This window comes from Aedes albopictus, chromosome 1, assembly GCF_035046485.1.
Source record: "Aedes albopictus strain Foshan chromosome 1, AalbF5, whole genome shotgun sequence".
In the NCBI taxonomy this organism is placed as follows: Eukaryota; Metazoa; Arthropoda; class Insecta; order Diptera; family Culicidae; genus Aedes; species Aedes albopictus.
The window spans coordinates 255522029-255537367 of NC_085136.1; the positions used below are offsets into that span (position 1 = coordinate 255522029).

At 44.0% G+C, this 15339-nt stretch overlaps 2 protein-coding genes across 2 annotated transcripts; both read right to left on the minus strand.

Moving 5' to 3' along the window:
• Positions 1-8012: 8012 nt before the first annotated feature.
• LOC134291540 (uncharacterized) lies at positions 8013-9221 on the minus strand. Its single transcript, XM_062859444.1, has one exon. The coding sequence runs from the start codon at positions 9219-9221 to the stop codon at positions 8013-8015; it is 1209 nt and encodes a 402-aa protein (XP_062715428.1).
• A 90-nt stretch (positions 9222-9311) lies between these two features.
• LOC134291543 (uncharacterized) lies at positions 9312-13298 on the minus strand. The gene has a single exon (XM_062859449.1). The coding sequence runs from the start codon at positions 13296-13298 to the stop codon at positions 9312-9314; it is 3987 nt and encodes a 1328-aa protein (XP_062715433.1).
• Positions 13299-15339: the final 2041 nt, after the last annotated feature.

The following is a 15339-nucleotide window of genomic DNA, read 5'->3' on the forward strand; positions in this document are numbered from 1 at the left end:
TCTTCCAGGAACTCCTCCAGAGATTCAATCCTTCTGTGATTTTTTCAGTAAACAACTCAGGAATTATTTTAAAAATGCCTTCAGAAATTTCTCCTGGAATTCTTTTAGAAACTTCATGAACTGTTTAGAGATTTGCTTAGGAATTCCTCTTGGGATTGCTTCCGAAATTCCTCCTGTAGTTTCTTCAGGAACTGCTACAGGGATTCCTTCAAGAGTTCCTATACGTACTCTTTTTAGAGTTCCTTCATATTTCCTCAGGAATCCCAGCGATTTCTTCAATACTTCCTCCTGGGATTTATTCAGAAACTTATCCTAGAATTTCTTCAGGAATTGCTTCTTGGAAATCTTCAGGATTTCAGGATGGCTCTAGGAATTCCTGCGGGGATTCCTCTAAAAGTCCTACAGAGGATTTTCCAGTAATTCCTCTAGGAATTCTTCTGGGAATTCCCCCAAAGATTCCTCCAGGTATTTCTCCAGAGATACTTCAAGCAATTCCTCCAGAGATTCCTGTAGGAGTTTGTCCATGATTCCACCCTTAATTTCTCCTGGAATTCTTCCAGAGGTTCCTCTAGGAATTCCTTCTGGGATTCCTCCCGGGATTCTTCTTGAAAGTGCTCCAGCAATTCTTAAAAGAAATCCTCCAGGGATTTTCTCTGCGGGTTTCTCCAGGGATTCCTAATAGAACTTCTGCCAGAATTTCTCGTGGAATTCATCTAGAGATTTTTCAAGGCATTTCTTCCAAGAATTTCTTCAGGGTTTCCTCCAGGCTAGCTCCAGGAATACCTTCCCCTTCCCTTACCTTCAGGAATACCTTCCCCTAGGAATACCTTCAAAAATTCCTCCTGGAATTCCTTCAAAAATTCTTCCAGGAATTCCTTCAGAAATTAAGAATTTTTAAATTGTTTTTTTTTTCTTATTGAAAAAAATACATTTCTTCATATATTTTTAGAAATTTCGCTAAAATTTAAGGAGATCGTCTCCAAAACTCGCCAATATCTTGAATTTCATCAATCTGTCGCAAAACCTGCATTCAGATGATCGAATGGTATTATATTCAGCTTTTAATTTATGGATAAAAGTTAAAAATTTTTGAACAAATCGCAAGATATTTGAATTTTAGTAAATTCCATATTTTAAAAAGTTGTAATACTCAATATTGAGCTAAAACTGATAAACTGTTCTACTTAAAAATTTTTGAAGGTCGTTTATGAAATCAGCGCTAAATTGTGCTACAAAAATTTTGGCCGTGAACTTCTGGCTTTTATTTTATTTTGTAAACTAGTGTAATTCTTTCAGGAATTTGTTGAGGAATTTTCCCGGGATTCCATCGGGAATTCTTCCAGGGTTTCCTCCAGGAATTTTACCAGGAAATTCTCCTCCAGGAATTCTTCCAGGAATTCCTCTGAAGACTCTTCCGGATATTCCTCCAGGAATTCTTCCAGTAACTCCTGCAGTAATTCCTCCTAAAATTCGTCCTGGAATATTTCCAGAAAATCTTCTGGGAATTCCTCTAGGAATTTCTTCAGAAAATTTTCCAGGGATTCCTCCCAGAATTCCTCTAGAGAATCTTCCAGGAATTCATTCAGAGGTTCCTCCAGGGATAGTTCCACGAAATTCCCCCAATAATTCGTCTGGGGATCTCCCCATGAATTCCACCTAGGTTTGTCCAGAAACTTGTCCAGAAGTTCCTCCTGGCATTCCTCTTGAGGGTTTTCCAGAAATTGCTTCAGGGAATCCTCCATAAATTCCTCCAGGGATTTTTATAAAAGAATTTCCCCAGGGAAATTCCAAGAATTTCTCAAGAAATTTCTCTAAAAAACAAAAACTTGCAAAAAAAACAATGCACGAGTAAAGAATACTGCTTGTGCTTCCAGAAATTGGCCACTGCTACCAGTACCACGCTGATTTGTGTAAAATAGGCGAAGTTTTTACAACGTGATGTACGAAACACAACAGCGTGACTGCTGAAGAGTGAAGTAATGTTTCTAGAATTTTGAGTGAAGTGAGGAAACAGTTCGAGTATTTTTCAAAAAAGTCTTCCATAAGTGACTACTGAAATTCCTCGAGGAGCTCTGAAATTCCTACTAAAATTCCACCAACATGTGGGAGCTTCAAAACACAAATTATCCTAAAATTGTTACGAGATATGCTCTAGGAGTTCTTTCGATAGCTTCTCCAGAAGTTATTTTGAAAGTTCTCCAGAAGGAAGTCGAGGAATCCTCGGGAATTCCTCTAGGAGTACATTTGGAAGTTTCTCAAGCATTTTTTTTCAGAAATTCCTCCAGAAAGCAACTTGGCCATTTCTCCAGGAGTTTTTCCCAGAAGCTCCTTCGTGTGTTCCATTGAAGTTTCTCAAGGAGATCTTTCGGACATTTGTCCTGCAACTGTTTCGAAAACTCATCTAAGACATTATTCGAAAATTCTGCCGAAGAATCTCTTGGCGGATCGACTGATAAGTTTATTCGAAGATTCGAAGACTGAGCAGCCAGGAGCTATTTACGAATCAACTCTTGGAAGAGTTTCCGAATTAACTGCTGGAGAAGAGAAACTTGCGGAGGAACTCCTTGATTCTCGTATAAAAAATTGAAGGAACTACCGAGAAACACCCGAAGGGTTTTCCGAAGGAGCTGTCTAAAAAATTTTTGATAGAACTGCTACATGAATTTCCGAATTAACTTCTAAAGGATAATTCAGGGTGAATTTCTAGAGGAATCCTGAAATATGCTAAAGAAAATTTCGATTTAACTCCTGGGGGAACTCCCAAGGGAACTCTTGCCGACATTCTTGAAATAATTATTATGAAATTACCATGAAAACATGTTAAAGACTCTACTATCAGTTCGTGTCAGACCTTTCGTAAATTCAATAATATCTATTTTTTCTCCTTATCATCGGCAGTTCTGAAAATTGAAACAAAACATAAGAAATCAACCGAAAAACTTTTCCAAAACTCTCCTTGAACTTCCAACAATGTTTTATATGTTTTCAATCAAAACGAAGATTCTCTCAGACATTCTTTTGGGAGATTATTTGAGTTTTCCTTGAGAAATTTGTCTGAGTATCCCCTCATATTGTTTTTGATGATATTAAAAAAAACCATGGAGAAATTTTAGCGATATTTTTTGGAAATATACAACCAGAAATTCATACGCACAAATATGTTTGCAAAATGGACAACTTGAAATGGATTAAGAAACAATATCCAAGTAGTTCAGATGGGATTTGAACCCACCGCTGCCCAACTCACTAGACACTGTGCGTTTACCAATTTCTCCACAGAATGGTAACAACACAAACTTTTTTGGAATCACTCCAGTTGCATGAAGTTTTATTTTCCAATTGTTTCGGAAATTCTTACAAGAAATTCTCCAAATATTTTTCCTTAAAATGTATAGGTTTTTTTTCAGAATTTAATTTTAAGATTCCTGCTGGAGCATTTAGAAGATGTCTTCACTAAATCATCCACGAATTTGTTTAAAAAGTTTTCCTAGGATTTTCTCCTTCAGAAGTTACTTGGAAAATTGCAACATAAATTCCCAGTTGATACCTAAAAAATCTCAAAAGATTTGGCTTGCAACTTAAGGATAATTTCATTCAGACATCCCTACAAGGATTCTTCCAGAAATTCTTTTAAGAATTCTTTCAAGTTTTTCTTCAGAAATTCTACGGTGGATTTTTCCTAAGAATCCTCATTGAATTCATCGAATGTTCGCACCTCCTCTCCTCTCTCTCTCTCTCCTCTTCTTGGCGTAACGTCCTCACTGGGACAAAGCCTGCTTCTCAGCTTAGTTTTCAATGAGCACTTCCACAGTTTTTAACTGAGAGCTTCCTCTGCCAATGACCATTTTGCATGTGTATATCGTGTGGCAGGCACGAAGATACTCTATGCCCAAGGAAGTCAAGGAAATTTCCTTTACGAAAAGATCCTGGACCGACCGGGAATCGAACCCGTCACCCTCAGCATGGTCATGCTGAATACCCGTGCGTTTACCGCCTCGGCTATATGGGCCCACCATGACTTTTTTTGAAAAGTCTCCTAGGATTCTTCTAAAGATTCTTCAAGAAATTGAAAAAAAATCATCCTTAAATTTTCCAAGTAATCATCCGGACCCGTCCTTATCCTTAATGTTTTTGAGGGCTCCAAAAATAATCTTCCAGGAGCTCCTGCCAGGGTTCCTTTAATTGCGAAGATTCCTTTAAAGATGCCTTTGGAAATTACTTACTTGAAGAATTAATCTAGGAAGCTCTAAGAAATTCTTCCAAAGATTCCTCCAGAAATTCACTCGAAATTCTTTCAAGGATTCCAGAGGTTTCTCCGAGGACATACATCTGTGAGGATTCGTATAGGGGTACTAGAGACGAATTCCCGCGAAGGGTTTTTCAAGGTTTCCTCTATAAATTCTTAAGAGAAATCTGCCAAATAGTTATCTAAAAATCCTTTCAGGATTCTTCTTATGATTTGTATGGAGATGCATTCAAATTTTTAAAAAAATTCTTAAGAAATTTGTCCAAAAAGTCTTCCATAAGTTTCTGCATAGAAACTTCAAGAAATTCTTTGGAGATGTTCTCCTAAACTTTTACAAGAATTTCTTGAAAGGTTGCTGTTTCAGAAGTTCATGCGAGAATTACTCTAGTTTTTTTTTCAGAAACGCTTCCGAGAAATCTTCCATAAATTTCAACGAGGGTACCTCCAAATATTTTCCTTCAAAAATATCTCCTGAAATTCTACCATGAAATTCTGCTATAATTGTATTCTCAAGTAGTGTTTTCGAAGATTTTTCCCGATATTGCCCCTAAGAGTCCTCCCAATATTCTCCTATGAATTCCACCTCATTTTTCAAGAGCTCTTCGGGAATATAGTTTATGGGCTCAGAAATTTATCAGAGGTTTACACAAATTTTTCTTAAACTTCCTCATATCTTGCTCTAGTAATTCCGCAGAAGATTCTCCTAGACATTTCTCCAAAAATTCCTCCAGAAATTTCTCCAATATTTCTCGTGAAAATTCCTTTGAGGACTGCTTCGCGTACAAAATCGGGGCTTCCTCCAGAAATTTACAAGTCATTGACTTTTTTTTTCTTTTTAAGAATATTTTCAAGGAGGCCATTCATAATTCTTCCATGGAAGATTTTTTCCGTTGATATTTCTTAGAATCTTCTAGAAATAATAATAACTTCAATTACTGTTCAAAATCGACTGTAAGGTTGACTCTATGAGTAAGAGTTACGCAGTTTGAGGCTTCAAAAATGATGTTTTTTATTCATCTGGTTTTTTGATACGGTGTTAGTGTCTTCTTCAGGAAGAAATAAACGAAACTATGTAGCCATTAACCACAAGAAAATCTTCAATATTTTTTTGAAGTTGTATCCTGCAACATTTTTAAATACTGGATTCTTAGATTCCACCAGGACCTCCCGCAGATTATCTCTCCATGAGGAGCGGACCTGGTGTGATGGTTAAAGCATGTGACTATCACGCCGAGGACCTGGGATCGAATCCAACTCCCGACAAACCCACAAAGTGTGAGTTCTTCCTTCAGAAACAGATAAAAAAAAAAGATTATCTCTCCATTGCTCCAGATCCCATTACACAGGGTCGACTATTTGTTCAAAAAGAAACCAATGCTCAAGCATCTTGTTTGGCTCGATCGAATAAGTGTCAAACAGATGTTGTTTCTTGAGTTCTTTCCTTGTCAAATATTTGATCCTGTGTGTTTATAACCGTAGAGTAGAAAAAAGACTGCGAGGTGCATGGTAAATGTAATTATTGTTGGGAAATGACACGATTAGGTGAACTTACATTTTATAATAGGTATTTCGCCAGAAACCACATTCGATTTTTCTAATTTATTTATTGTTCATGTGAATGCTAAGACCAATAATGGTTGAGTTTTTACCAGGAATTCAATCCAGCAACCCCAACGTGTGTCCGTGCGCGATCTTCGGGTTGCTTCTCTATTTTTTATTACCGGGCGCTATTATAGTTCAGAAGGCACTAGTAGGTACCCACCAAACCAAGCGAGCACAGATTTTTTTTCCATCGCTGTGCTTCTAATAGGTATCTAGTATGAGCGTGTATTTTCAGTTGCTTCTTTACGCCTGCCGTCGTTGTCGCCACCCGCCCAAACATCATCAACGAAACCGTCTTCGTCGGATATTGCAGATTTGTTTAGATCTTCACTTCACAGTATGTTTTAGGTAATAACTCGAATGATGTTTTGTTTGCACGATGTACCTACCTACCTACATGAAATGCATTTGCAGCACGATGGAAACATTTTGAAGTTGTTTGCTATAATAACAACAGCTCAGATGGAAAAATCGACTTTCGGGAAGTGACTTTTGAATGTCAATGAATGTAAATTGACGGGGGGTCGTGTAAACTATCTATTTTTTTCGGGTATCGCAGGGCTGTAAAAACAGTTGTTAAAGTTAAAGACCCGATGAGTCAAATAAAAGAGCTAGTTTGTGAATTCGCCATACGGTGCTGATTAGGAAGACTTTGAAAACTTCAGAAAGCAATGGGGATATCCATAAATTATACACCATACTTTGGGGGCACGGCGAATGGCTGAGGCAATGCATATGCCTATGAGCACTGCAGTGAGCCTATGAACCTTCCTCTGCTTGTGGGGCCACCATATACGAAATGTTTACCACAGACATCTGCTAATGGAGACCTGCAGCCGTTGAGTATTCTCCATTGATACAGATTAGGTTTCACTGGCTCACAGTAGCACAGACTTTTTAGTGCATCGACCAATCTAACTACTTTTCCATGTATATATTTTTTTCAAACCAGCAAAAGCAATTCTCGCCTTCTTGATCCGTGCACCTGTCTGTTTTCCACTATAACTCAGTCAAATTTGAGCCACGTACACCATCCAATGTGGTGAGATAGGTATAGTATCTACCCGTTTACCCTAGGAAGTTTCCAGTAGCTCGGCGCTTCTAGTCTGTCGCATCTCCGAAGCTGTCGAGTACCTCGTTGTAATCGATTCCGCTCACCCAGCAATAGACATCGATATTGCGAGGTCTCTGCCACGCTGGTGAACTACGAGGAAGTTCCGAATGGTTGCATGTGGATTATTGAGTTACGTGTCCCATTGATATCAATCAGCATCCCCCGTGATTTCACCTGGACGAACCGATACTCCGCAAGAGACGAAGAAGGTCAGCATTCCGGAAATATATGCGTAACTGTTCTCCCCAAATGAAACGTTGCTTCGTGTTTGACAGTAACAAGTACACAATCCATGATAATTGTTGTCCTACATGCAGTCTATACGTTGGTAATGGCCCGTTTACATATTCGCTAGTTCAGGGCAACAATACATTTTCGAGCAGTATTGGCGTCAGATTAGCGTAATGTAAACACTTTTTAGCTGCTAATAAAATTGGCATGACAAATTCAGAAGCTTCTGAATTTTGTGCTAAAACTAGTAGACAATAATATTATTATTAGATTGTCCTACAGAACTAGCATCATGTAAACGTTGTGCTAGTCGAACTGTCTGCATTATATCACGCCAATGTTATTGTCTGGCAGAGCAGTGTTTACATCACGATAATTTGATGCCAACAGAGTCGGGACAATTTATTGTCTCAGATTTAGCAGCTAAATAATTAGTCACAGTGTAAACGATACTAGCGTACAAAAAATTAGCCGACAAAATATTGTCATGCATTACTATCGAATATGTAAACGGGCCATTAATGATGTTTGGACCTTGGACTGGACCGGCGGAACACAGTTTACCGACGAGAAATAAAAACCCGAACCGATTACAAAAATTTAATGGAATTCAATTTATTGCGTCTTTTCTTGGCAAAGGATTGTACAGTTATGATGACGGTTGCTTTTTTCCAGATTTGAACATGTTCTCTCTCGTTCGTCTCGTCGTCGGCGCGCAATGTGACAGTTGCGCAAGGTGTTCGTCACTGCAGGTATGATCGGCAGGCTTGGGCGGCATTCACACGCGAACATCCACCCCCACCTTGAGGCACCAGTGCCTCAATCCGACGGTAGCACGCAGATCTTCTGTATGGGGCGTGAGTACTCCGCTTGACCACGCCGCAACGTAACTGTCCGGACGACTCCTGTCGAGTCCGGGTGTAGCTGAACAATACGCGCCAACTCCCAGTGAGCCGGTGGGGCATTGTCATTCTTGACTAGCACCAGCTGATCCTTCTCCACGTTGGCCTCAGTGGTACGCCACTTGCTCCGAGGTTGCAGGCTGGACACATATTCATCGCGCCAACGTTTCCAGATTTCGGTCGTGTGCTTGTGCAGAAGTTGCCATTTGTCCAAACGATTCATAGGAATGTGTCGAACATCTGGCTCCGGGATGAGGTTGATTGGCTGTCCGACCAGGAAATGTCCTGGGGTCAACGCTTCGTAGCTGTCTGGGTTCGTTGAAAGTGGGCACAGTGGTCGCGAGTTAAGGCATGCTTCCACCTGCGCCAAAACTGTTGAGAGATCTTCGTACGTTGCTGCTTCGGAGCCCAAGACTGCGACCAGATGTTTCTTGGCGCTCTTCACCGCCGCCTCCCAAATGCCGCCGCGATGAGGCGCTGAAGGCGGGTTGAACACCCACTTTATTCCCAAGTTGGAGAGAAATCGTCCTGCTGCTTCGTTGTGAGTCTGTCTTGCACCTTGAATCTCCTTCAACCAGTGGTCCGTACCAACAAAGTTTGTACCGCAGTCGGACCATATATCGTTCGGATGAGATCGCCTGGAGATGAACCGCTTCAGTGCACAGATGAAGGTGTTCGTCGAGAGGTCACTGGCAACCTCCAAGTGCACAGCCTTCGTGGCCATGCACACAAACACCACGATGTAGCCCTTGGTGGTTTTCACCCCGCGGACGCAGGATGCATGAACCTTCAGTGGACCGGCATAATCCACGCCGACGTGTGTGAAAGCTCGAGTTCCCGTCACCCGAGGCACAGGCAGGCTTCCCATGAGTTGTGTCGCTGTCTTCCCTTTGAGTCGCACGCAACGAGTACATCCTTGAACAGTAAGACGGACAGCGGTCTGCAGTCCTACCACCCAGTACTGTTGATTGACTGTCGCTGCTAGAAGACTGGGTCCCGCATGGAGATTACGCAGATGAATGTCTCGCAGAAGTAACTCGGTCACTTTGTGGTTGGCTGGGAGAATGACCGGGTGTTTGACGTCGTATGGGTACGCGGAATTTTGCAAGCGTCCACCCACACGCATCGTTCCTTGGCTGTCGAGAAAAGGATGAAGGGCAGATAATTTATGTTTCGGTGGCAACTCGTTACCCTTCTGCAACAGTTCCAGTTCCGGCTAGTATGCGGCGTACTGTGCAGCTCTGGCCAGCTGCATCTTGGCATCGTAGATTTCGTTTGGTGAAAGTCCAAGGTTGGGATTCTCGTTGTCCGCCTTGAGTGCCAACAAGAATCGATTGACGTACGCTAGGGCGCGCACGATGAGCGTGTAGTTCGAACGCCGCTCCAGTAGGCTTGTCTCGATGTCGTAGTTTATTCTGATGATCGGTATCGCAGTGTGAAGTACCTTCAACCGACGTAACTCCAGTAACTCTTCGTCGTCGACCTGCTCAACAGGGACTCGCTTCCAGTGTTCGGTTTCCGACTTCAATTCGTCCGGTCCACACCACCAGAGGGGGTGCGTTACCAGCTCGACAGGTGTGAGACCGCGTGAAGCACAGTCTGCTGGGTTGTCCTCGCTTCGAACGTGATTCCAGCGATCACGTGGCAGCACTTCCAAGATTGCCGACGTACGATTGGCCACGTACGTTTTCCATGTGCGGGGGTGAGCGGATAACCATTGGAGAACGATGCTGCTGTCTGTGTATGCCCAAGGCTCCACCTCCAGATGGCTGAACGCCTGCATTACCGATTCCATCAGCGTTGATAGTAGAGCTGCTGCGTTGAGCTCTAACCTCGGTAGGGACACTTGTTTGATTGGAGCCACCCTTGTCTTGGCGGCCAGAAGATTCACAACTATGTCTCCTGAATCATTCCGCCCTCTAGCATACACCACCGCTGCGTACGCCAGTTCGGAGGCGTCCGAAAAACCATGCAACTCGATTTTGCCGTTGTAGTTGGGTGCGAATCGAGGAAGGTGTACCTGTTCCACTTGCTGAAGTGTTTCCTTGACCTCAATCCACGCCGATTCGACTGTCGGAGGTAGTGGATCGTCCCACGAGAGTTCGCTGAGCCACAGCTGCTGGAATATAATCTTTACCTTCACAGTCACTGGCGCCAGCCAGCCGAACGGATCAAACAACTTGCAGGAGTCCGAAAGTAGCTGTCGCTTGGTGTTCACGCTGTTTACATTGAGGCTGACCTTGAACGAAAAAGTGTCTTCTTTGGGCAGCCACCGAATGCCGAGTGCCTTGACTGCATTTGGCTGCTCTGCTAGCTTGACATCCACCGGTTCCTGTTCGTCCTGAGCTTCGTCCTGTAGTAACTCCGGGCAGTTCGTGGTCCATTTCCGCAGGTGGAAACCAGCGGACTCCAAAATCTCCACCACTTGTTGCTTCAGGTCCCTTGCTTTCTGCACATCCTGAGCGCCTGACAGAAAATCGTCTACGTACGTATCGAGTTCAATCCTCAGGGCTGCTTCCGGATACACTTCCTTGTACTCCCGGCCGGATTGCTTCATGGCTTCAATCGCTAAGTACGGGGCGCACTTGGTCCCATACGTCACAGTGCACAACCGATAGTGTTGGATTGGTTGATCCTCCTGCTCACGGAACACGATCCTCTGGAAATCACGATCCGCTGGGTGTACCACCACCTGGCGATACATTTTTTCCACGTCTGCCGAAAACGCTACCTGGTGGGTTCGGAAACGTAGAAATACGCTTGACGACGCGCACGAGGCGTCGAAGACCACCCTCAATTTGGTCGTCGTGCTGTCGGCCTTGACCACGGCATGGTGTGGAAGATAGAAACACTGGCTAGTCTCCACCTCCACCTCGTTTGCTGGCACCACCTCCATGTGTCCTAGTGCCAGATACTCGCTGAGGAAATCCGTGTACTGCTTATGGAATTCCTTATCCTGTCGAAAACGCCTTTCCATTGATCGCAATCGCTTGATGGCCGGAGTGAGAGATTCACCCAGCGCTGGCTTCAAATCGTCGAACGGTAGCCGTACGATGAAGCGCCCGTTTCCGTCTCGTGAGAGAGTCGACCTGAAGAGCTCGGCGGCTGTCTGTTCAGAAGGAGTAAGCTGCTGCGGCTTCGGAACCTCCTCCTGCTCCCAAAACATTCGCAAGGTGCGGTTGACGTCGAGCTCTGTGTGCAGATTGACGATGGATGCGTTGGCTTGAATTTTCGACGAGTAGATGGCTTGATTCCCCGACACAATCCACCCAAAGATCGTGTTTTGCGCCACGGGAACACCACCGTTGTCCTTGACTTGCCCTGGCTTCAGAAGAGCAAGAAAGACATCAGATCCCAAGATGATATCGATCGGTCCCGGCGTTTGATATGCCGGATCCGCAAGGTTCTCCTGTAGCTGGTTGTCAAGCAGGCTTGGATGCACCCTACAGTGCTGTGTCGGAAGTGTCGAAGTGAGCCTTCCCATGACGAAGGCACTTGTCTGCAAAACGATTGCGTTTTCGAACCGGTTGGCGATCACCAGCTTCACTAGTCCGCGAGTTGTTCCTGCTGTCTGCTGCTTTAGTCCGGAGACCACCACCTTGCCGTTGGAGCGAGGCAGGCCGAGTTTCTGCACGCAAGCTTCGGAGATCAGCGACGCTTCGGATCCAGAATCGATGAGAGCACGGGCTTGAAGCAGCTCGCCGCCGCCTCCCCGCACACGAATGACAGCAGTAGGTAGAATGAACGCTTTCTGATGCACTTTTAGCGGAACCTGTGCCACCATCGAAGTGATGACAGATCCGCTCTCCGGTTGTTGTTCCGTTTCACTGTTTAGCACTGGTTTCTTCTTCACTTCTTCAATGTTTTTTTCACACAGCAGTGTGTGATGACGCTGCTTACAGTCATCATTCCGACACACTGCTTTTGAGCCACAAAACTTCGCGGTGTGCGATGCCCGCAGGCAGTTAAAGCACAATCTCGCTTTCTTAACAAGTTCACGTTTAGACTGTGTGTCCATCTTTTTAAAGTCATCGCACTGAAATAACGGATGCTCTTTGGAGCATTTCGCGCACTTTTCCCCTCCTGCAGCTGAGTGCAGGGAATGCAACTTCTTCTCGCTCACTGTTTTCTTTACGGTTTCCTTCTTGACGGCTTCCCCTGTCGACTTTTTCGTAAACGCCGTGCAAGTTTCCAGGGCGTCGCACCGGTTATCCAGAAACTTCAGGAAATCGTCGAACGATGGATTCTTCTCTTCGATGATTCGCTGCGCCCAGAGTGAACGGCTTTCCTTGTCGAGTTTTTCCAGCAGAAGATGGATGAGCCATGGGTCTCGCGTGTTGAACTCTTCCCCAAGCGCGTTCAATTGACGCACCACTTCATCGGAAGTAGTGACGAGCTTCCGCAGGCTTTCTGATGTTCCGGAGGTGACCGCTGGCTGATCCACGAATTCACGAACAAGGGCGAAGACCGTATACTTCTTCTTATCGTAGACATTCGTGAGCGCCTCCCACGCTTCCAGGTAATTAGCTTCCGAGATGGGAAACGAACTCACTAGCTGCTTCGCGCTGCCGTCAAGGAACGACACCAGATACTGCATCTTGAGTGAGCTGGGAAGGTCGATCCGGTTGTGAATAGTAGTTTCGAAAATGTCCTTGAACGACCTCCAGCTTTTCCTGTCGCCGCTGAATGTTGGCACGTTGATCGGCGGCAGCCGCACATTCACGAACGGTGCACGATTCGACCCGTAATCTTCCGCTGCCGGGTCCCGGGTGCCTTGCGATTGATTGATGTTCGCTGTTTGTTGGCCCTCCAACAAGGTACGCTGGGCATTCAGGAGCATCTTCATCGCCTCTCGCAAATCGTTGTCCATGACCGTTCTTCCACTAGTAAAACTGGATGTGGAAGCAACTTCGTCCGGATTGTTGTCCGCGATGTATTTCTCCAGAATGTCCTTTGCTCGAAAGTATGCACCATTAAACTCCTCGCGGAAGTTGTGCACGGAGGCAACCGCTTCTGGGTCATCCAGGCTCTCCTCGATACTCGACTGTGTCTTCCGGAAGTTTCCAGCAAGTTCCCGAAGCTGGTCGAGCCTTTCCGTTGCCTCGCTGCAGGACGCCTTCCGTTCAGCGAGTTTCCCGGCTGCTGCCAGCTCCCCGACCACTTGCACCATATGTGCGTTGCGAATTTTCACAAGTTTCTCCATTCCCGGATCGCGAAACTATCCGACGACGAAGGACCAATGTTTGGACCTTGGACTGGACCGGCGGAACACAGTTTACCGACGAGAAATAAAAACCCGAACCGATTACAAAAATTTAATGGAATTCAATTTATTGCGTCTTTTCTTGGCAAAGGATTGTACAGTTATGATGACGGTTGCTTTTTTCCAGATTTGAACATGTTCTCTCTCGTTCGTCTCGTCGTCGGCGCGCAATGTGACAGTTGCGCAAGGTGTTCGTCACTGCAGGTATGATCGGCAGGCTTGGGCGGCATTCACACGCGAACAAATGAGTTGCAGATATTAGCGTAGCTAACTAATATGACTTTATATTGTAACCGTTTGTTACAAGTTGTTAGTTTTTTTTAATTCGTGCTTTTGTTTTGTGTACAGTCACGTTTTTAGTACTAAGTGGTGTAGGATACTTGTAGAGTAATAAATAAAAGGGTTAGTAAGATAAGTCAAGTGCTAAGATAATGTGAGTATGAATGTTAGTAAATTTGTTTGAGTCGATCGATATCATTGAATGTAATTGAAACTGAAGGGTGAAATTGCATACAAGCTGTGGGTACAACATAAAACGAGGAGTGGGTCGGCAGGCGTATCGCACTAAACAGGTGGCAACAACCCCCCAACTAATTAACAAGGAAACAAGGAAGGGAAGAATGTACAATAGAGGGGGTTGAGTCGATTCCAAGAAGCGCCATTGCCTCACTTGGTAAACGGCGTTCGTGTGCATAAGGAAGTTATAGAAGTGTCCGTAGTAAAATAACGTGAGTGGTTTTCGTCAGAGTGGGAGAGAAACTTGAATTCGTCAGGTATAGTTAATACTTAATCTATGACTTAAAACTAATGACTAGATAGTTGGAAAGTACGGTCAGTTAATGCCCCATTACCCTCACAGGACCTTTTTACCTTTTATATAAATTCGCCATCTTGTCTGGTCTGGCGACCAGCCAGATACACACGATTCGGCCTAGTTGACTTCAGTTTACTACGCCTAACCCGTCAAGGATCATCGAGGACCTCTGGCCACGTCGGTCGTAATTGAGGTCGAAAGCTCGGGCAAATCCCCTAAACGAAAAGGAGCTTGTCCCCTCTCGGCTCGGTCACTCTGGTACCGTCCTGGACCGCGCCGATTGCAGTCAAAGAGGGAAGACGCCGTATTGACCAACCCCCTCACGACATTGTATACTGTCGTCCACGTAGTCACCAGATAGCCAGTTCTCCAGTCCAACATCGGCGAGCGCTCGCTGAACTCCAGAGAATCATCGGATGCAGTAAGAAGGAGAAGTCGTACCGGTACGTGAATAGTATTTTCTATAATAACCCACACCCACCCAGAACAAATAGCTTGCAATACACCAAAATACAACCCTTAATATTCGCCATAGATTAGTTTGACTCAATAGTCCAGTTTTGAAATAAATTCCAAGATATTCCTCCAAACTCAATCTTTCAATCCACATTTGTAATAGTGCTAGTCAGGTGACCGTACGCAGCACACCTTGTTCGTGTAGCCCCTCAGCTTACCCGGTAGCAAGCCGACCCTGAGACCCAGCTCGAGGGGTCTCTTGTTACTGAGAGATTGCCCGGTTTTAGAATAGTTACAATATATAGAAATTAAGATAAAATCTAAAAACCACTGTCTTAATGACAAACATAGATATATATTTATTTGCCATAAAATGTGTTTAAATTGATTGTTGTTGGAGACTATTTTCAACTTGTCAGACTTTATAAGATCATTGTCCAGAATAGTCTACGTAATTACATAGTTAGTTTTGTTTGGAAATATGTATTATTCAACCACATTTATATAATTAACATTGCTTTGTAGAACTCCTTTTTTTAATCGCCGAGAAATGAAATCTAAATGATAGTTCTCAAAGGAATTCTTTAATGGATATCTAAAAAAAACTCTGTTGTGTTGTTCCGAGTGCATCCTTGCCGAAATTTTCCTAGAAAAGTTTTATATACTTCTATACTGCATATACTTATCTCAGAACATGGTCTTACATATATG

Excerpts from the sequence above, each read along its gene's own strand:
- LOC134291540 (XM_062859444.1), bottom strand. The coding sequence starts at position 9,221 with ATGCGTGTGGGTGGACGCTTGCAAAATTCCGCGTACCCATACGACGTC.
- LOC134291543 (XM_062859449.1), bottom strand. The coding sequence starts at position 13,298 with ATGGAGAAACTTGTGAAAATTCGCAACGCACATATGGTGCAAGTGGTC.